The sequence below is a fragment of the Hyposmocoma kahamanoa genome, unplaced genomic scaffold, assembly GCF_003589595.1.
Source record: "Hyposmocoma kahamanoa isolate Upper Pololo Valley unplaced genomic scaffold, ASM358959v1 220, whole genome shotgun sequence".
Lineage (NCBI taxonomy): Eukaryota > Metazoa > Arthropoda > Insecta > Lepidoptera > Cosmopterigidae > Hyposmocoma > Hyposmocoma kahamanoa.
In genome coordinates, this window is record NW_020653740.1 from 6661018 (window position 1) to 6682860 (window position 21843).

At 35.1% G+C, this 21843-nt stretch overlaps 3 protein-coding genes across 3 annotated transcripts; 2 read left to right on the top strand and 1 right to left on the bottom strand.

Annotated features, from left to right (window-relative positions):
• The first annotated feature begins 5687 nt into the window (after positions 1-5687).
• On the top strand, positions 5688-7365 carry LOC113227981 (tRNA (cytosine-5-)-methyltransferase). The gene is made up of 3 exons (XM_026461094.1): positions 5688-5965; positions 6038-6513; positions 6898-7365. The coding sequence occupies exons 1-3, from the start codon at positions 5905-5907 to the stop codon at positions 7354-7356; spliced, it is 996 nt and encodes a 331-aa protein (XP_026316879.1). The 5' UTR covers positions 5688-5904; the 3' UTR covers positions 7357-7365.
• A 7109-nt stretch (positions 7366-14474) lies between these two features.
• On the bottom strand, positions 14475-18480 carry LOC113227998 (protein JTB). Its single transcript, XM_026461113.1, has 4 exons — positions 18244-18480; positions 18004-18152; positions 15209-15302; positions 14475-14676 (listed from the first exon to the last, which is right to left on the bottom strand). The coding sequence occupies exons 1-4, from the start codon at positions 18297-18299 to the stop codon at positions 14508-14510; spliced, it is 468 nt and encodes a 155-aa protein (XP_026316898.1). The 5' UTR covers positions 18300-18480; the 3' UTR covers positions 14475-14507.
• A 596-nt stretch (positions 18481-19076) lies between these two features.
• Positions 19077-20983, top strand: LOC113228015. Its single transcript, XM_026461143.1, has 3 exons — positions 19077-19704; positions 20475-20560; positions 20653-20983. Exons 1-3 carry the CDS (start codon positions 19564-19566, stop codon positions 20759-20761), a joined length of 336 nt encoding a protein of 111 aa, XP_026316928.1. The 5' UTR covers positions 19077-19563; the 3' UTR covers positions 20762-20983.
• Positions 20984-21843: the final 860 nt, after the last annotated feature.

The window sequence follows — 21843 nt, forward strand, 5'->3', positions numbered from 1 at the left end:
ATGCTTGGCGTAAATACTAAAGACTTCTATAGTCAGTTCATTAAAAAATATTACCTCATAGACCATAGACGGCGTACCATAGTACACTATTATGCATTTTTTTTTTCCATTCTAGTGGTTTGTGGGTTTGAGACATGGGGAATAGCGTTACATTTCTATCGCCGTGACTGTCGTTCCGGTTCCAAAAAATCACAGTGATAAATCATCGTGATTTTGTCACGACTGTTACTTCCGTGACCTTGTCACGCCTATAACTTACATCACGATATACGGTTTTAACCAGCGGCTTCTTTCTAATACTTATAGCCGTTTTTTATACAATGATTTAAGTTTTTACTCCCTTTGTAATAAGTTTCAATTCCATTCAAAAAGTTGATTTTGTATTTAATGTAATTTTGTTTGTTACTTATTTAATGCGAATCTTTGGATTGTTAAAAATAGCAATAAAGTGTAATGTAATTATACTCCTAGTAGAATACACAAAGTAGATTATACATATATACAGGGTGTAACAGAAAGGTGTGGTCATATTTGAAGGTCGGATTCAGTTAATGGTATGAAACTAGTTAGCAAAGTTGTTTTAGTACACACTACGTTATTTATGGAAATTTCGCCATGAACAGTTGCGATCAGCTGATGTCATTTAACGAAAATAAATAGTCACATCACATCTCTATTGAGTATCATAATACAACCAAATTACGTAACTTGAAAAAATTGTGAAATTCAGGCGTGTTATTGTAAATGATAAAGTACTTAATGCCATATTCTTATTACTATGTTATAATTTACTAAATTTATTATTATTTTATTAATGTAATATGCGTGTGAACATTTAACGAAAAATAAATATTATCGATTACTTTGCCAAAATACACTACTTCATAATAAAACTATTATTTAAAACTTAGTACATAATAACGTAATATGATTTCGTTAACTTCATATCTTCAAACATACAAAATACACAAATTTCCATTTAATATCCATTAATAAAACTAATGTCCTCTAAAAAACACATATTTAAAGTTATCTCTTTTCTTTTTACCATATCATATGTAATAATACGCATTCATCTATTGTATTTTAATGAATGAAATTTGTCTCTGTCTATCCGCCGGTACTGTTCTAACGCATGGCAGCTAGTGAATCAGTCGGTATGTTTCTTCTAACGCATGACGCAATATGACGCAATCATCCGACTAATACTTCGCACCCTTACAATGAAAGTGACCCAAATCAAAAAATTTAAAAATGAGTTTATACCGTAAAACCATCTTAAAAAAATATTTTGTTACATTAGTCACACTGTGGTGAAGATGAAATTGTGCAATTAAAGCTCGAATAGCAGTGATTCATAAAGGTCCCTTTCATTTTGTTCTTTCAGTTTAAAAATTCTACTCCCGCGTCGAGATATTAACGCCGCATTTATTGTTGAATCTGCATTTGCAAAGACAACACGCTGCCAGTGACGGATTAGCATTTGAGCCATTTTCGTTCCGAAAATCATATTCAAAAATCACTAGTAGCAGTAGAGCTCCTTGTGAGTTCGTCCAGGGTAGTACTGCCACTTTACCGTGTTACAGTTTTGAAGGGTAAGGGTGCTGGTGAAATTACAGGCACATGGGACTTGTCAACTATGTCTCAGAGAGATGGACGCCGTAACAGTAACCTTCGAGCGGCAGTGCTACTGTTATGGACATGCGTGATGCTTTCCACCGGGTACACGACTTGTTCGACCCGTCGCTTAATATTTAAAAAAAAAAATATTTTTTTATTAACTTACTTTTTAAAGGGACTGACTTTTTTGTTTCGTGGACTTTCTTCTTTTTTAATTGTGAAACAGGGATCACAAAACAATATCAAGGGTTATGACATCTTGCTTAGCTGATGAACATTAAAAAGACTTAATTCTTAATACGTTAAATGATAACAAAAAATCGTTAAAAAAAGACCTATTGGCGACTAGTTTTTGTAAATTATGTTTTTAAATTGTTCAACATTAAAATGATCAGAAACAATTTTCAGTTGTAAAGTTCCATTTTTCCTCATTATTTTCAAAGACTAATAAGGCCATCACCTTTAGTACTTCAAGAGTAATAAATAAAATAATATGAAAATGTCACAACTTGAATCTTATTTTGCGTATTCCCAAAAAGTTGAAATTTTGTATTGGGACACTTTCATCGTAAAGGTGCAACCTGAAGGTCGGCAAACGTCAAGAAATTAGTTTTGATCGTTGACCACGAATTAATTATTATAATTTTCATCACTTGCTTGGAAATGAAAATATCGTGAGAAAACTTGCATTTCGGAGATAATTGCCGAAATCTTCAAAGATGCGAAAATGTCAAGTCTCCAACTAGTACTTACTATGCAAGTGTAGTGGACTAAACCTTGTGCAAAAAATAGTACTTTACTAACTTACATACGTCTATTGCTGAGCACATGTTTCTAACAACAGGTTTACGCTTAATTTGACTTATCTACACACGACAACTTTCTGTGTATGGGTTTATTACATGGTGAAATTAAAAATAATTAACATCGTTGAACCTATTAAGGCTCTTACTTCCTAATAATATCTACTCATCTAAAGAAACATTTTAGAATAGTTTAAATTAGCAATAGTGTAAAACCATAAAAAAATCTTACCTAAATAAACAAAGTATCAAGATTAGTCGCCTTGCGTACGCGATACGTAATCGTAGCGAAGTTGCAAGCCTTTGGCGGCAACTTTAGCGGCAAAAATATCACCTTTGATTTTCGCCGCCAGCATTTGATTTTATACATCGTGATGTGGAGTAGTGGTTAATGTTAGACTCGTTTCGGAGGTCGTGGATTCGATTCTCATAGTTGACTGGCTCTATGGTGTAGTTGTTAGAGCGTTAGGTTTTCTTTTTGGATGTCGTAGATTTGATTCCCATAGTCGACTGCCTCCATAGTCTAGTGGTTAGAGCGTTAGGCTTTCTTTTCGGAAGTCATGGATTTGATTCCCATAGTCGACTGCCTCTATGGTGTAGTGGTTAGAGTGTTAGGCTTTCGTTTCGGAGGTCGTGGATTTGATTCCTATAGTCGACTGCCTCCATGGTGTAGTGGTTAGTGTGTTAGGCTTTCGTTTCGAACGTCGTGGGTTTCCGATGGGTGACTGCCTCCTTAGTGCAGTATATCCGTAATCACCCAGTCAGTTCTTGCGTTGTGTGGAAGTGGTACGGGTGATGGTCAGAGTTATGTTTACAAACAAAAGCGTATGCAGTGCAACGTTGAAGGTCGTAGATACGTAGGATATAGGTATTCGTTTAATGTGTATGTAATGATGTAATTTGTATCATGAGAAGGGTCTTATTTTAAAAGGATGGTAATAATTTTAATTTCACCCTGTAGGTACATTATGAAAACGTTACCCTATATTCCAAAATTTGCGTTTCAGTCGGCGTCCTTTGATGTGCCGCCGCTGAGGCAGAGGCACTATTTTTTTATTTTTTGTAACAGTCTGTAATTGCCGTTTGCGTTGTGAGGACTAAATAGGTGTCATCGTTTTGTTTGTGTCTCGTTTTTGTGTTTATTTAAACTATGTCACGCTTAAGCAATAGTGATTACAATGAGATGATGTTGTGCGTAGGCGCAGCCGATGGGAGCTTGCGCCAGCCTCGCCAAATTTATTGGGCAAAGTTTATTGATGGCGTCCCAGAAAATCGACGTCGACCATTTCCTAAACTGGAATGCTTCAGGAAGATGGTTATGAGACTTCATAATAGTGGATCGTTCCGTGGTTCCAGTTCTGAAGGCCGGCCGAGTTCACGAGACCCAGAATTCGAGGCAGATGTTTTGGAACATTTTCTCGGCAATCCAAAGACAAGTACTCGTCGTGCTGCAGCAGCCTTTGGTGGTGTGAACCATATGAGTGTGTGGCGTGTGCTACGGGATGATGGCCAGCACCCATACCATTTTCAAAGAACGCAGGAGCTGTTACAAGCGGACTATGATCCACGTTCCGTTACGTTTACGACCGCGACCAGATTGGGAGGTCTCCCGACTTCGCTTCGTCGGTACTGTGGACAGACGAGGCGTCATTTACGCGTGCGGGCATTATCAATATGCATAATGAACATTTTTGGACTCATTTGAATCCCCGCGTATCAAGGGAATCAAATTTTTAACACCAGTGGCGGATTAACGTGTGGGCTGGTATAATAGGTTGTGCCGTCATCGGTCCAGTGTTTTTGCCGGCAAGTCTGAACGGGGCCAATTATTTAAGATTCCTAACAGAAGACTTGGATGACGTTCGAGTCTCACGATGGACCACCCGCACATTTTGCTCGAAATGTACGTTCCCATCTGAACGACCGTTTCCCGCAGTGGATTGGACGGGGAGGTCCTGCACCCTGGCCAGCGCGGTCCCCAGACTTGACACCGCTCGATTTTTTTTATGGGATCATATAAAAAATATTGTTTATGCGGAGTCCTGTGAAAGCGCAGAAGAAATGAGGCAGCGGATCGAAATGGCATTTAGTCAAATCACTCGGCAGATGCTTCAAAGAGTAGAGCAGTCTCTGTACCGACACACGGACATATGCATATTGCATGGAGGTCGGCATTTTGAACCTTACCTGTAAATGTGTGAAATGTGCCAGCAGTGCGTGCAGTGATTGTGCTTATTATTCAAAATTATCGTAAACAAGTCAATATTTCGTACATTGTACAACAGTGAATTACAATTCGTAGGAAATTCATTAAAACGTGTATGAATTGAACAGTAGGTAAGTACCAATTAAAAAAGTATCCACCATTGTAAAATTGTCGTAAATAAATGTATTAATACTAAACTATGTAGAATGTGTATACGATGAAGGCGTGCGTAACTACGGGCTTAATAAGTAAATAAATATTCTTTAAATTGTATGTAAATAAATACGTACGCGTACCTAGGTATGGCATAAAATAATATTGTTAGAAATGATTCGATTTTTCTAGGTATTTAAAGATTTTGTTACTTAATATTAACGTATTATCAACATATTCAAATCATGTTTTTACAATGGCATTTCAATTGTAGTCAGCTGTTCGCCCCGCTTGCGGCCGCCCAGGTTTCATGAATGAATTTGTGAAGTCGTAGTAACGTAACTAGCAATAGAGTTGTGACGCAGTGGTTGTTTCGGACAATCACTATTTATACAATCATAATTAAACTTATATCAACATTAAAAGTCACTTATTTTTATTTGATATTTTGCACACAGGGTCTAAATCAAGTGTACATTTGGGTCCTTTAATATGACCACACCTTTCTGTTACACCCGGTACATATAAAATACCAACTCTTCCTATAATAAAACAAATATACAAAAATATTTTACTTTGTTCATAAATAGGTTTATAATTACTGCTGCAGATTTTTTTCATCCGCCCTTTCTAGTAGTACCTACGACCCTTCTGAGTGAGCAAAGAAAGTCATCCTATTTCATTCACTCCCATCGCCGAAATGGCCCGATTTGAAGAGAACTACAATGAGTGGCGCGCTCAGTCACCACGGAACGGAGATCGCGCATTGTATCAAATACGTATGTCGTGACGGGGATAGCTATTGGAACGGAGGACCTATGTGATTTTGGTACGTCGTTCCTTCGGAACGAGACACAGTGATACTGTTTGGCGGCGGACCATCGTGATTTTTTCATCGTGACGTTATTTATCACCCACCTCTAGTGGGTTTGTGGTTCTTTCTAATTTGTGCCTGTATGTATGACATTTATTCTAAGTTTTAATTTATTTTAACCCCAACAACAAAATCTCAAACTGTAAAAAATCAGTCATTATCTATTATCATTCCTTCAAAATAAGTGGACAGTTTTATAGTTCGTTTCTTTCTATAAGAATTCCTTCCTAATCCTTATAATCCTCAACATGTTTTACAAGACATTAGAACTTTACAGCGGGATCGGAGGCATGCACTGTGCTTGGAATGGTAATATTTTTATATAAACACAATTCTATTTTTGAAATGAAATAAATAAACTTTTAATCTGCCTTTTTTCAGAATCAAAGTTACCTGGTGAAATAGTAGCAGCCGTTGATATAAACACAGTTGCTAACAAAGTATACGCACACAACTTTCCTCAAACGAACCTTCTAAATCGAAATATCCAATCACTAAGTGCTAGAGAAATAAATAAATTAAATGTAAACACTATTTTAATGTCACCGCCATGCCAACCGTTTACAAGAAATGGCAAGTACTTGGATGAAAATGACTCTAGAACTAATTCATTCCAATACCTGATAAGTATTTTAAAGAAATTAGAATGTATTGAATATATTCTTATGGAAAATGTTAAAGGATTTGAATGTTCCTCTGTAAGAGATATATTTATTGATAAACTAAAAGAATGCAAGTTTAATTATCAAGAGTTTCTACTGAGTCCGTCCACTGTTGGTGTCCCTAACTCCAGGCTTAGATACTATTGTATTGCCAGAAGAAACTCAACTTGGAATTTTAAAACAAAAGATGGTATTGTAAGTATCTTTCGTAATTTGATCTAATAGTGGGTCCCACTTCCAGGCAAAGGCCTCTTGACACAGACTATAGTTAAGTACATAAAAAATAAAAATTGGTATAAATTCATTAAAAAATGTAGTGGTAAAAAACCAAGGACATAACTAATCATTGCAATTAAAAATAATTATATTTATAATTAATTTATATTCGTATAATTAATAATTGCAAAATAAAAAAAAAGTGTAAATCTTTGAGTACCTAGAGCTTTACTTATAAAATAAAAGCTTTAATTTGCACTACACAAAATTACTTTTGTAAATAATTATGGTATGGTGTGAAGGGCTATTTTCGCAACACTAAAAATATACTAAATAAACTAACATGTATTCTTTGAATTTCAGATGGACACTCTTTCTACCAATTATGGTGAACCATATTCTATAGAAACAATTCTAGAGAATTGTCAAACAGACAAGTTTCTTGTACCTGATAAACATTTGAAGCGTGGAAATATATTCGACATTTGTTACAGAAACTCGCGACGTTCTTGTTGTTTTACAAAAGCCTATTCGAATTATGTTGAAGGTACTGGATCTGTATTTACTGAAGCCAGCCCAGAAATAGTTAAAATATGTTATGAAAAAGCAAATACATTTAAAGTAGGTAGCGCAGAATTTGTTGATTGTTTAAGAGATTTAAAGTTGCGGTTCTTTACACCAAACGAAGTGTTGTCTTTAATGTCGTTTCCAAAATATTATACTTTTCCTAAGAATACTTCTAATAAACAGTGTTATAGATTGTTAGGTAACAGTGTTAACGTTACAATTATATGTGAATTATTAAAATTATTGTTTGATTAATAAATAATGCTTATTTATATCTTCATTATTTACCTTGCGGACTGTGTTGATTCTACAAGTTGGTCCAGCAGGATTTTCAAGAACTTATATTCCCAATGATTTTAGTTTTAACAAGTGAGAGTAAGAAATTTATGGACTCATGTCGTCATTTTGATGTCGAGGTGTCCAGATCCGTCCTCCACTTGGGCAAAGCATGAGGTACTTTTAGGTCTTGCTTCAACTGTCAGTAATGATAAAATAGGAACTCAGGATGAATTATTACACATTGCAAATTTGAATAAAGGATTAGTTACAACTACAATATTTTAAATATCGTTACATATTATCAGTATTTAATAATCAACTTATTAAATAGCAAAATTGAATGAATATTATGGACTACGTACGACTATTTAATTATTAGAAATGACGTGATCAAAGTTCCGGAAGGAACAACTTGCGACTTCTAGCGACGTAATTGACAACCATGAAGTTAAATCAGCAAGTAATAATGATAAATTAAACCCACGAAGAAAAAACAATGGAAGTGCCTGCCTCGATTACTTTGATTATTATCAGGGAGTCTAATCCCCGTTCTCCGTTCGAAACAATTACTGTCAATTATGTTATACTCGACTAAATGAAAAGACCGTGTAAAGCACGAATCTCCATTCCCATCTTGCGTCTAAGTATTGTTTTTACTAGGAGTAGACCCCCAGAACCGCAATCGCCAAAACTCACTTATTCATAATTTGATACAGTATAAAATCTAGATAATGATTCGTAGTCGCTCGTGGTCGTAGGTCGTAGTTTCAAACTGTTAATATAATTTAAATTCGTTCAGTGGGACGGCCCCTTACTAGATGGACGGATGACCTGGTAACCGATGGATGCACGTGCGTCCGGTCGGCTGGTTTGGAAATCTTTGGGGGAGGCCTATGTTCAGCAGTGGACGTCTTTCGGCTGACATGATGATGATGATATAATTTAAGCTAGTCTACGCTAACGCTATGGTGAAAGTCGTTGAAAAACCAAATACAAAGATACGACAAGCACATAGATAAATTCGTGAGGTCCGCTGGTTCGTTCCGTGGCCTAGTTGGCATAGCGTCTGGCACGGTTTGCTAGAAGAAGTCGTCGGTTCGAATCCGGCCGGCTCGAAGGATTTTTTTCTAAGTGTTCGATCTTTGTATTAATAATTATAACAAACTAGTTGAGTAATTTTACATAAAAAATAATTGAATATCAATTCAACAAAAAATTTGAATACAGTGAATCTCTAGCCGGGGATGGTAGCTGTAAAGGTATCTAATTGGGTGATGAAATACTTTCATAGATGGCGCTACGCCTAAAAAATTGTTGATAAACCAAATTCGTGAGGTCAGCTAGTTCGTTCCGTAGCTTAGTTGGTATAACTTCTGTCATGGTTTGCTAGAAGACGTTGGTTCGAACTCGGCCGAATCGAAGGAAATTTTTTTAAGTGTTCGATCTTTGTATTTATAATTATAACAAACTAGTGGAGTAATTATATGTATAATAATTATTTAGTAAATATCAATTCAACAAAAAAATTAAATAATTTAAACAGTTGACATATCGCATATCATTGAAAGTGTAATCCTATCAATACATATTATTGCAAGTTATGACGGTTTAATTTTTAACCGACTTAAGAAAAAGGAGGAGGTTCTCAATTCGCCTGTATTTTTTTTTGTATGTAGGTAGGTTACGCGATAACACAACAAATATTAATTGTGAACCGATGTTGATTTTTCTTTTTTTTTTTGGAAAGAGGGTACCTCAGTATTGGTCCCATTTAAATTTGAAGGATATATTCCACCTCTAGGGTGGCAAACTAGGGGACGAATCGGGGTTAGCCCACTTTCTTGTCTAACTTATGGTGTCATTTTGTGGGGTAATAGTGCTCATGCCAGCAACCTCTTTACTCTGCAGAAGAAATACATGACAGTAAACATAACGGAAACAGATACTTGAAGACCATATTTTGGAGTTTAAACGTTTTAACTTCGTATTCAATATATTATGTCTTGAAATTTGTAAGTTTGTAAGAAAATACAGGCACTTATTTGAACAAGAAAGTGATAATCCTTATGTTGCTGATTAGTTCTTTTACAAATTTAGATATTGTTAGCTCAGGTGCACACAATATGGCAATAAAAGTTTATAGCAAAATACCTCTTAGAATAATAAGAAACATTGAAAATAAATTACGTGTTCGCAAAAACTCTGAAAAGTTACTTGCTGTCGAACTGTTTCTATGACTTAAAGGAGTATTTTGATAGTAAAAGTCATTGACTTATTTATTTGTAAGTCAATGGTAAAAGTACACGATATTATGTGTATCTATTTGTATTATTAATATTAGTATAGAAATATAAGTTAATTGCATTGCCCTTTACAGAGTTTATGTTGGAATGTAATAATAATAGCTTTAGGGCGTTTTGTACAACAAAAATCAATAAATGGTATATACTATGACTATAATTGACGCGACCATAGCGTACAAAGCGAAAATGTAATGGCGGACCGAGATCAAGTTTACGGAATTCCGCGTACTGCAGTGGTCTCGAAAGTCAAAATGGGTCGTTTTCAGATAACCTCAAAAAATGTGTCCCAATCAATAACTTTTATATTATTATATGCATACTAAGCATTATTTATTTAATATGATTGCTTGTTTACTTGGTCTATGTTACATATAAAAATACTACTTTACTACGCCACAGTAATAAATGAAATTTAAAAAGTGGTTAATTTCTCATTCATGAGAGCCGGTTCCACGTCTCCCTAATTTTAAGAAAAGAAGAAATAAAATTATACACTTGTGGAAAGCGCAATATTTTCCATCGAAAATAAGCTAATAAATTTCACATCGAATACATACCGTAATTTTCCAATTTATTATAAACAAATATGTTTTCTTGGGAATACAAAAGGTGTTTAAATTTTTCTTATCATTAGTGTTAATTCAACTAAAAGCCTCCTAATAACAAAAGTTCATACCGCATCACCTTTACCCTTCGTACACGTGAGAAAGGGCTCCTGTCGGATTGCAGTGTACACAGTGAAGTAACCTGTGCATCTCCGTTTTAGCAAAAAATCGACTTAAATACCAATTTCAGCGCAGCAGCAGTGACTAAATCGTTCTTATTTATGTAAAGCAATCTATCTAAATAAGAATTAAGTAATAATCTTATAAACTTTATTGTACATCAAATAGACAAAGAACTAAATAAAAACTAAAAATGTATCCAAATATCATTCTTGTCGCTCTCATTCTTGACTACTTTGATGCTGATAGTTGCTTTAAGCCAAAACATTTACTTTAAATATAACAATTAGAGGGTGATAGATAATGGTGGTGATGACCGTGGTGATGATGGTGTTGGTGATGACGATGGTGGTGATTATGTTGATGATGGTGATGATGATGATAATAATAGCACACACACTCAATATAGCCCCGCACTAGGGAAACCCTGTGTCGCGGGTGCCGTGGACACAAATAGACAACCACGAATTACACCCAAACTCACGAGAGAAATGAATGTAGGAATCGAACCTGGGACCTCTGCGTGGCAGTCCGGCATGGTAACCGTTCGGCCACAGAGGCAGGTGATGAGTAGATGATGATTGTGATGATGATATGAATGGTAATGGTGCTGATGATAATGATGATTATGATAATGATATATTGATGTACAATAAAGTTTATATGATATTATCAAAATACTTATTTAGATTTATTTATTTATTACATTATAGATGGGCTTACACGGATGAGAAGGATTTTGATACAAGAAGTGACATTAAAATATTTGTTACATGTTAAATGTTCTTTTGTCAACGTCAAAATGTGTGTTGTAATAATAATTTCTCATGACTGTGCCTCTCTTTTATGTTTATGAGAAAATCATTCGTGTTCCTGCAATCTCATTCGTATGACCTAAAATATCGTTTTTTGTTGTATTTTACTTCACAATAATGATTGACATTGTTTGAACTTATTTGGCACGTTAAAACAAAAAACAGGGTTTTACAAAAATCACTCAAAACGTGCCATTGAAATTCGGAAAGTGAAATTCATCCAAATGCGAAATCGATAAGGTTGCTACGTAAAATCTGTACATTTGAAACTAAAATCAATAAATTAAAAAAATCCAAAAAATAACATATTTCTATATTATAAAGTAAGAATGGTATTTAACTCAGTAATGATATCATATATATGATATTAAAACTATTCACAGTTAGACGGGCTTACCTATCATTTTCATTGAGAGAACACCAAACCTAACAACCAACCACTTCAATCAAATTTAAAAATAAATGAGAGAAGAAATCCGAATTCTTATTTATATAGACTACAAATTTGCTCAGGGAATCCCCTACAATGGTAAGTTTTTGGACACAAGAGTATTCCCCAAATAAATCGTTTAGGTTATACATCGATCGACGTTTGAACAGTAGGGAATCCCTGTAAAAGATAAAAAACTAGGGGTATCGACTGGGATTGCTGAAAATCGGAAGAAATTACTTACTTTAAAAAAAAAACCGTAGAAAAATCGTTCCATTTCGGTAATTTTTTTTTTATGAAATCCATCTCATCCATCTCCATCTCACCTGATGGAAAGTGACGATGACGTCAACGATGGAGCATGCACACCTAAATAATGACTATTCACTCTCGCCTTGAAAAGACCCAAGTTATAACGTTCAGGGAACAAGTCTGCAGGCAGGGAATTCCACTCCATAGCCGTTCGCCATATAAATGTGGATGTGTAACGCTTCGTGCGAATCTTTGGAATATCCGCAACATAGGGGTGGAACCCAAGCCTACGCCAAGTCCCCCGGTGATGGAAAGGGGAAAGCAGAATTAAATCGTGTAATTCCATCACACACTCTCCGTGATATATCCAGTAAAATATCGATAAGCAGGCAATACACTACTACTCTACGGCGGTGTTCAAGGCTCTGCAGCTTCGCCTCCACTAATTCTGAGTCACCTATAAGCCTCTTGGCACGGTTGTCAGTTGAATCCAAAGTGGCCAGTTGATATGTAGCAGAGCCATCGCAAAGGTAGCAGCAGTAGGTACTCCATGCACGATCGGACTTGTGCTTGGTACAGCTGAAGCAACTGTCCCGGTGTAAAGTAACGTCTCACCCTGGAAAGGATCTCAAGCTTCTTTGCTGCGTTTTTGGCCATGGATTCAATGTTTCTGCCGAAGTTCAAATTGGACGACAGGTCCATTCCAAGAAGCTGGAGACAGTCGGCTATCGGTATGGATATAACGCCTGCGTTTTGGTAGCATTAAATTTGACAAGATAGGCTAACCATGGACTGTCGACAAGACAGGATTTCCTCTCCACTGACCCTTGCATTGGTCAAGTACCTATCTACAACTGTGCTGTCATCAGCATACGCGAAGGTACCTGGAATTAACATATCATTGATATGCAGCAGAAAGAGAGTTGCAGACAGTACGGAACCCTGAGGAACTCAACTCAGAAATGGCATCTATCGCCATATGTTCGGAAGAGTAGCCTTCTAAGACCACTTGATACGAACGTTCGCTCAAGAAATCCGAGATCCAATTGCAAAGGTCAGTGGGAAGTCCATAAGAGGGAAGCTTACTTAAAAGGCTTGCGTGCCAGACCCCGTCAAAGGCTTTAGAAATGTCCAAAGACACTGCAAGTGCTTCGCCTTGTTTTTCTATAGCCTCGCTCCATATGTGACAGGCATACACAAGATCCCCAGTAGATCGCCCTCGTCGGAATCCGTACTGGCGATCACTGTTGAGGAGGTCGTTGTCTTCAAGGTACGATAGGAGACGGTTGTTGAGTACACGTTCCATAGTCTTGTACAGTATGGAAGTGACTGAGATAGGTCTATAGTTGACAGGGTCAACTTTACTTCCCTTTTTTGGCACAGGTTGCACGTTTGCAAGCTTCGGTCGGACAAGCGCCAAATCGGTAGAAATACCGAAAAATCGGCAGGTTCGAGCACTGGCGATGGCGTACTGACTGTTGGCACACGACCGTGTATTTATAATTATGTGAGCAAACCAATGTTACTAAAATTATGAACTTGAGTACAGCAGTTTGATCATTACATAAATCGACAGTGATAATTAATTTAATATTTAAATTATAATAATATGTTGGCTTTTTATTTAACCAGGATGTATGTGGTCTGGCTTTGGAAAGAACTTGTGGCACATATTAATTGAAATTTTATTTTATATTAAGTATATAAATCTAAATTAAAATATTAAAAAAAATGTTGTGTACGTTCAACAAAATTATTCTAAACAATGCCCATTTTGTATGAATTAATTCCGAGAAGTGGATACGATATATTTTTACATTAGAAGTGGGGGTAAAAGTACTCACAAAACCTAATCTGTTCACTCGTATTAAGCAGTGCATAATAAAAACTCTAGACCGCTAGCTGCTAGCTGGACCTACTAGTGGAACTAAGCAGTGCAAGTGGAGTCAACAGTCTAAGGGTCGTATTCCAGAACTGTACTCAATGCTCAAGTCAGGATTTGAGCAGACTTGAGTATGATTTCAAGCATTGGAAATACGACCCTAATGGCAAGGACTTGAGTATGATTTCTAGTGCTTTGAATCATATTCAAGTCTTGACTTGAGCGTTGAGTATAGTTCAGAATACGACCCCTAAACTGATATCCACTAACTAAAACGCGTCTAAGTGACAAATGGTCAAATAACCGTTTTAAATAGCAAAAAATAAAGCGCAAAATTGTCATTTAAAAACAGTTAAAATTAGTTAACGTGTTTGACTTATCAAACTTAAATAAATATAATCAAACAATTTCAATATTCCAAAACTGGGTTATGATATTTTGTGATATCTTAAAAAAAAATTTGTCACTTAGCCGGGCAGCAGTAAAGCTTTACGAGCATTCAAAAGCCTCAACTTTAGTTGCCTCATGTTATAACAGCCATAAATAGAGTAAATTACAAAAGCTAGAGGAATATTTTATTATTTCTATCAATAATTACGACACAAAAAGCATGCCTACTTGTTAAAACATATAATTACATGACGATTACGGGAAATTGGAAAATCAAACTACATACTAAATATTTTAAGTTTATTATACTTAATTTTTGCATGTCACATTTCAATTGATAGACCCATTGCTCAGCACTTGCCTAGCTCTTATCCGTGCCTTACGATTAAGGATTCTCATGCGCAACATGACTGCAAGGGACGAAATAGAGCCAATCACGAAAGACCATATTGTGAATTTCCAGTAAGCTCGCTCTTCTAGATACGGCACTCTGTGACAACTGAAAAAAGTAATAATTTGCTTAAAATAAAAATTAAGATAATTAAGACGAATACAAGAAGAGAAAAAACGTGTGTGGACAGCAGCGACCATAATTGAGTATTTGAAATTTAGTCAGGTAAAAAGTTAGGAAAAAAATTTATTCGCCGCCCGTCTCAAAATTGCAAACGTTACAAAGTGGATTAATTTCCAACGACGAAATAAACTGTTCGCGAGACCATTTTTCGATCTGGAGAACTACAGCTCCAAGCTTAGCACATTTGATTACGGACAGAGAAAGTTGCTAAGTAAATTACGACTTCTTACGTCTAGTCTATTTTATAATATTATGGTCACGCTCACGCTAGAATAAAGCGCGCAGAGAAAAATGTAAAACTAGCCATATGACTCGAGGGTTATGCCTCAGAGAAAATGTACTTTAGGTACGTCATTTCCTTACGGATCTGTGTTTAAAAAACATTTACTACATAGCCTAATATTGGTTGCTAAATGCATATATATGTGTCTAAAATAAGGAAATTATTGAAACTCACCTTTTAGTTATAGTTTCGCCATTTTTACACTTTAATACTTCCTTGTAGCTTGTCTCCATACAGACTCCTATGCTCATGCTTTTGATTTCAAAGTCTAGAAAAGAAAATACCACTGATAAAACATACTAAATACAAGTAATTTATTACATTGATTGAAAAAAGTTAGTTGTCTAACAAACAATAACTACAAAGAACATTAAAATTTCACTTGCAATAAATATATTAATTAACAATTATAATGTATTTCAATCAAAAACATCACTTTAAGCTAACACTAGGCTACCACAGGGCGGAGTCCTTGTACATTAATGTTTTATCTTAGAATAATAACGCATAGAATGATAGTTTCATATCAAACGAACTGTCACAAGTGAGGCAAAAATCAAATTCATGTAGGCTAGTTTTAGTAGTAGGTTAATTTTCAATAATCCAAATTTCGACAATCCTAACCCAAAATTTAAAAATTCAATATTTCTGGTCTCTTGTGTTTGTCGCAGATTTTTTATGGTAGCACTTATTACTGTAATTAACAAATCCGCGTTAAAAAACATGCAAATATGTACAGTCTTCAGAAAACAATGGATATTTATTATCATATTTTTTTAATTTTTTGACTTATTGGCGCTTTTAGTAGTTTTCTATCATAACATGAAATATTTAATGAAAAGTCATTTGCAGGAAAGGAGATAATCTGATTTTATGGTCTCTGTGGGATTTCTCGATTTTTTAGATTTCTCTAAGACTATGATAGATCTTGGTACTTGGTGCAACGGGCTGGTATCCGCAACTCGACGACAAAGCGCCTATTTTGCGTGTGGTGGGTGCAGGGTCCTACTCGTGCCACCCAAGCTCCTCCAGGAATCTCAGCAGCTATGATAGATATAGCCAGGAGAGTTTAATTTAGAGCTTTGTTTGAGTATTATCTTTTTAAAAAAACACATAACGAGGATTTCTGCAACTAAGGCAAAATAACACACTGCCGGGCACAAGCACGTATATCTATCTCGCTCGCACCTTTAGATTATTTTACAATTATCTCTTTCTATATAAGGTGCATTGGCTGGGGTTGAAAACTGTTAAAAGCTTTATAACGTTTACTTTCCTTCAATTTTATACTTGACTTCGTAAGTTCGTCAAAACACGGTACCCGATACAAAAGCGCATTCCATGTCAGCAAGATACTTGTAGGTACAATATGTATCCAATTTTCCGACCTTTAATCAAGGGTCATGTACGGCTCACCCCAGAAATACACAAGCACTCAAGTTTCACGCCCAAATTGAGGGTAAAAAATATTTACTATTAAATACTTGCTAAGTTTTGTTCAAATTTAACGATATTATTATAAAATGCTTCTATTTACTAAAATTACCTAAAAACATCACAAATCACGGCTATTTGGAAGTTGTATTCTACTGTTTTAAATCAGATCAGATCTACAAGTTTTTGGAATGCCAATGTCCGAAAAATGGCCTCTGTAATATGTTGTGCCACTTTAGAATTGAAGGGTAGGGTCACTTCCGCTGTATCACCAGTCCCCTCGAAGAAAATAAAATTAAGAAGTGAGTAAAGTAAGATATAAATATATAATATTGCGCTTTACAGACAGGATAAATGTTCAGTGACAACTGGAGTTGTCACTGAAAATTTGAAAATTAAATATTTCTGAACTCCTCTGTTTGTTGCTTCTGGTTTTTTTTGTGGTAGTACTTATTACTATAATTAACATATCCGCATTGAAAAAAAATACTAATATGTAGAAATTCTTCTGAGAAAATAACGAAATATAGAAAAAAATTTATTTTGGTCTAGGAAAGCTTGAAATTTTTTTTTGGATTTATTGGTGCTTTTAGTAGTTTTCTATCATAACATGAAATATTTAAAGAAAAACCGTCACAGGAAAGGAAATAATCTGATTTTATTGTTTTTATGGATTTTTCTTGATTTTCTAAGTTTCTCTAAAACTATGATAGATACAGCGTGGAGAGTTTTATTACGAACTTTGTTTGAATATTATCTTTCTAAAACTCATAAAATGAGGATGTCCGCAAGTAAGGTAATAACATTGTGTTATGAAATAAATATGCAACGTTAGTAAGAGATATAAAATATGTAATATATGAGGTGTAGCCATTTTTATGTCCCCCTACCCTACTTCCAATACAACTGCATATTTTATATTAAAAGGAAAATTGTTTAAGGGTAACCTTGATTTGTTTTTTGGCTCTCCTGTAAAATTTTGTCTAAAGAACCTACTAGGTTTTGCTCTGGAAGAGAGAGAGAGGACTGTTGGGACCCCAAAGACATAGGGTAGCGACTCCGCAAAATGCAATTAAGTAATTGGAGCCAAAAGCCTTTTATTTTCTTTTATATTCTGGAATGTTGTTCTCAAAAATAAATACACAGTAAACATATATCATGTTTGCAGTATTACTACACATATAATACATATGCACTCATATGTACTCATTGCCGTATTCGTTCCATAGCACTGGAGGTGATATTCAAACTAAAGTGTATGGCCTAATGTGCTGTTGACTGTAAAAGTTACTAAAGTAATATGTACAGTCAACAGCACAAACACGATGCAAGGCCTTAAAATTAAAGTTTTAAGGTCTAAAGATCTTGGGATGTGGTACATCAAGCAGCATTACAAATATATGCTGTAAAAACTATAATTCCACAGTTGTGACACAGTCAAATTGCTCTTTTACAATCAAGTAAGACAATTATTTTCGTGTGACTATGCACTTTTACGCATTACGGGTTTATACAATTGTTAATTAGTTTGGTACCTGAGCAAGGGTGGCATTCACTGATGATTGTGTAAGGCACATGTATCCCACAGTCGTGTTCATTATGGAACGTCTTGTTTTTCATTCGCTGGCTGCTGGATAGTGTATCTGCTAAATGTGATTCTAGTATCAACACTACTATCGTCAAACTGCAATGTAAAAGTAAAAAACAATGGATGGGTGGTAGCCATATATGGTGCTTTTAATAATAATTAAAAAATTATACATATTCCTACTTACACTCCCAAACACACTGTCCCGAATAGCATACATTGTTTCGAACATGTCTCAAACATTGTGGAATCATCAATATTGCACAAATAAGTACACCAATTAACTACGACATTAATTGTAACTATTTCGACCTACATGAGTATCGGACGAAATTTATATTTGTTACAGAATTTATTTCTAAATTACAATATAACTGTTCAATGGAACGATGAAGTTAAGGAAATATTATTATGATTTTCGCATTCTATTCCATTTCTATTTCCTTAGTTCCGCATTTTGTTCCAATAGTTACATATTGTTTTGACAGCTAAATTGACAGTGACACTTGGCTGATAATAATTTTTTTTATTTTGTATTAACCCTTAAACTCAGCATGCGTATGTTTTCATACGCACAATGCTCTACTACCGTAGGCTCAGCATGCGTATGAATTCATACGCATACACTACCAATTTGAAAAGATTTTTTTGGTGTAGCCAAATCCTTGTAAGTATTGATGGTTTGTACGTGAAAACAAAGCTGATGGTGTGCTCTTTCATTTGGTGTATAATACTCGTGACCTTTTGTTTGTGGTATCGAGTTATATCAGTTTGAAAATTCCCGGCGAACGAAGTGCTCGCGCGCGTTGTATGAGTTTATCAAATAAGTGTTTTCAAGTGAAAAGTGAGTGAATTTTGTTCCGATTGCTAATAGAAAATATGCATTGGACTTTTACGTAAGTAATGCTATCATAACATGAATTGTGAGTGCAGTAATACGTAAGTATTTTCACTTTCAAAGTTATCGGTACGACTTTTTCTGTGTTTCAAATACTTTATAATGTGTTATTTGACTAAAAGAAACATTTGGTTGTATATAATATGTAATAATAATACAAGTGCAACATCCTTTTATAGGATTCTGCCTATATTTCTGATCGAAAGCGAATAAATTTCGTAAATTTCTGCTTTTATTTGACATGTTGCAAAAATATGACCGCCATTTTTATACGCCATATTCGCAATAGTGCTTCCATGTCGATATAGGTGACATCGATAAGACAATCTGTGAACGAAAAGTGTAAAATATTGTTACTTTCATTTTTCCTTTTTTGTTCTAAGATTCGATAACCAAGTATCTAACAAGGTAGGTATAATTGTTAAAAAATAATAAGTGCCGCTACAATATGGATAAAATATTCCGTACCGTTACTTTATAGTAAATAATTGTAAAAATGTTTATTGTACATAATTTATATAGTAGTAAATTGTGGTCTCTGCCTACCCGAGGAAGGTACGATTTTGTGTATGTATTTAATTTATACAGTACTGCTAATATGTTTTTTAGATGTGGAACCCCGGAAACGAAAGCGTGCCCAATGATTTCATTGATATCCTCAACGATGAGGAGTCTGAGTCAGATGAAGAGATCGTTGAGGAGGAAATTGAACAGGAGGGCGACCTAGCAGCGCAAATCGACCAACTGAACGTGAGTAACAGATAATATTATACTCAAACATATGTTCGTAGGTAATGTTTATATGCATAAATAAATATTAGACAATATCACATACGTTGCTCTGATCCCAAAGTAAGTAGCTAAAATAAGTTGTGTTATGGAAATCGGAAACAACGAAGTTACCACTGACACCCAGACCCAAGACAATATGGAAAAGTTAGTCTTTCTACGTTGACCCGGCCGGGAATCAAACGCGGGACCTCCGCATCCGCAGCCCAAATTATAAACATTCATTCACATTCCTATCCAGTGTGGCCGCCCGTGTTCCCGTCATGAAATGCTCAGTTACTTCAAAGCTTATCTTAATGTGCCAATAGACGGTCCAGTGGGAATCAGAGTTGTTTAGTTAGTGCAAATTCTTTAGCAAAGTACTTCAGAAAAACAAAGAGTGACTCTGTCCTGCCTTGCTACCTGCTCTGCCAGACGCGACCCTTTTTTTGGAGTGTTGTTTGTTTCACTACAAAGTGGGGGTGAAACAAAGAAGGGTCACATTTACTTTTGCTATGATTTATGCCACTTACGTTAACAAAACTGATTTCAAAGAATTTCGTTATGAGCATAAGTGGTTGAGTTAACCATAACAAGAGGTGTAGGCGATAATGTTGTATAGGGTAGGATAAAAAATATATGTACATGCGTCTCACATTGTAAATTGCATTTTTTTTTTAATGTAAATGTAGGTCGTAGTTACGATATTTTTGAAATATTGTGCTAGTAATAACAATTTTGTTTCATTGCAGCTATTATCTGGAAGTAATATTTTCGTGGTGCAGAGCGACGGAACTCTGGCTCCTATGGCGAGGCCAGAACCCATATCAGACGTTGTGTAAGTATTATTATGCTCTAATTAGGTACAAAACTATCACAATATTTGTATACAGATGTTCTTATTCTATAGTATCTTTCTTTTCTTTACAGAGCCAGCGATACCGACGAGGAAGAGGAGCAAGCCGACGAGTTAGTTTCATGGGCTAGTAGCAGAGTTTTTTCGATAATCATTATACTGCCCATAACGCATCGACCATAATATATCGATAATATATCGATTTATCGATATATTATCGTAAGACAGTTTATGTACGAGAGTGATAACATTATATGACCTTACCACTCGTGATAAAAAAGAAATAATTTGTTTATATGATTATGATTATGATATATTGCATCTGGTTTGGTGTTGGTGGTGCAGGAGTTCATTATTTTATAATAAGTTGTCAAAAAAAACTTCGATATTGTATCGTAAGACCTTTTATGTACCCATTCGTCTCTTTTTTTCACTTTTAGTATTTAGTAGCATGGTTCATCATTTGTACGTGATTTATCGATACCTCAATCGGCATCGGTACATCACTATTTCACTCAACTTTTTCATACAAATAAGTGACGGTTTTGATTATGATTTTCTTTTATATTTTGTTTGAATGACGTCTAAAATGAGTGTAACAGAGAAAAATACAGTTATTCTGTTACAATATACGTTGTTTTATTTCACCTGGAAAATCTTTCTAGTAAGAGTATAAGACAAAAGAAAAACGAGATGCAAATGGGGTATCCCTATCTCATAAAGCGTTGCTTGTTATTATCTGTTGAATATTTCTATAATTCAATGTATGTTTCAATGAAATAAGTATATTTTCTTCAAATGAAACTAATTTATTTTCCAATTTGGTTGAAGATCAACAATTACTTGATAATACAAATTTACATTCGCTATCCGACAGTCAGAAAATGGCCGCTTAGTTCTAAGGCATTTAGCTCTGTTATCTTTATTGAAAGACATAAAACCACTTATGTAGGATTTTTAGCTATACATTCAACATTACAAATTGTATAACTTATTTGATCGAAGTTGCCTAATATTTTCAAAAATGATTTATTTACAACCAACACCTACTATTTTTCCTTGTGTGTAAGTTTGTCGAGTAATTATAATGGTATGAGGTGATAAATCCCTTTGAATTACTTACCACAAAAATACAACATTATCGCAGAATACTTTTTTTTTTATTTCAAGTAAAACCGTTTGATAGTTTTTGAATTATCGCAACTTTTGTAAATGTCGGCAAATATTTACTATCGTTGCCATGACAGCGTGCGAGCTTACGGGTG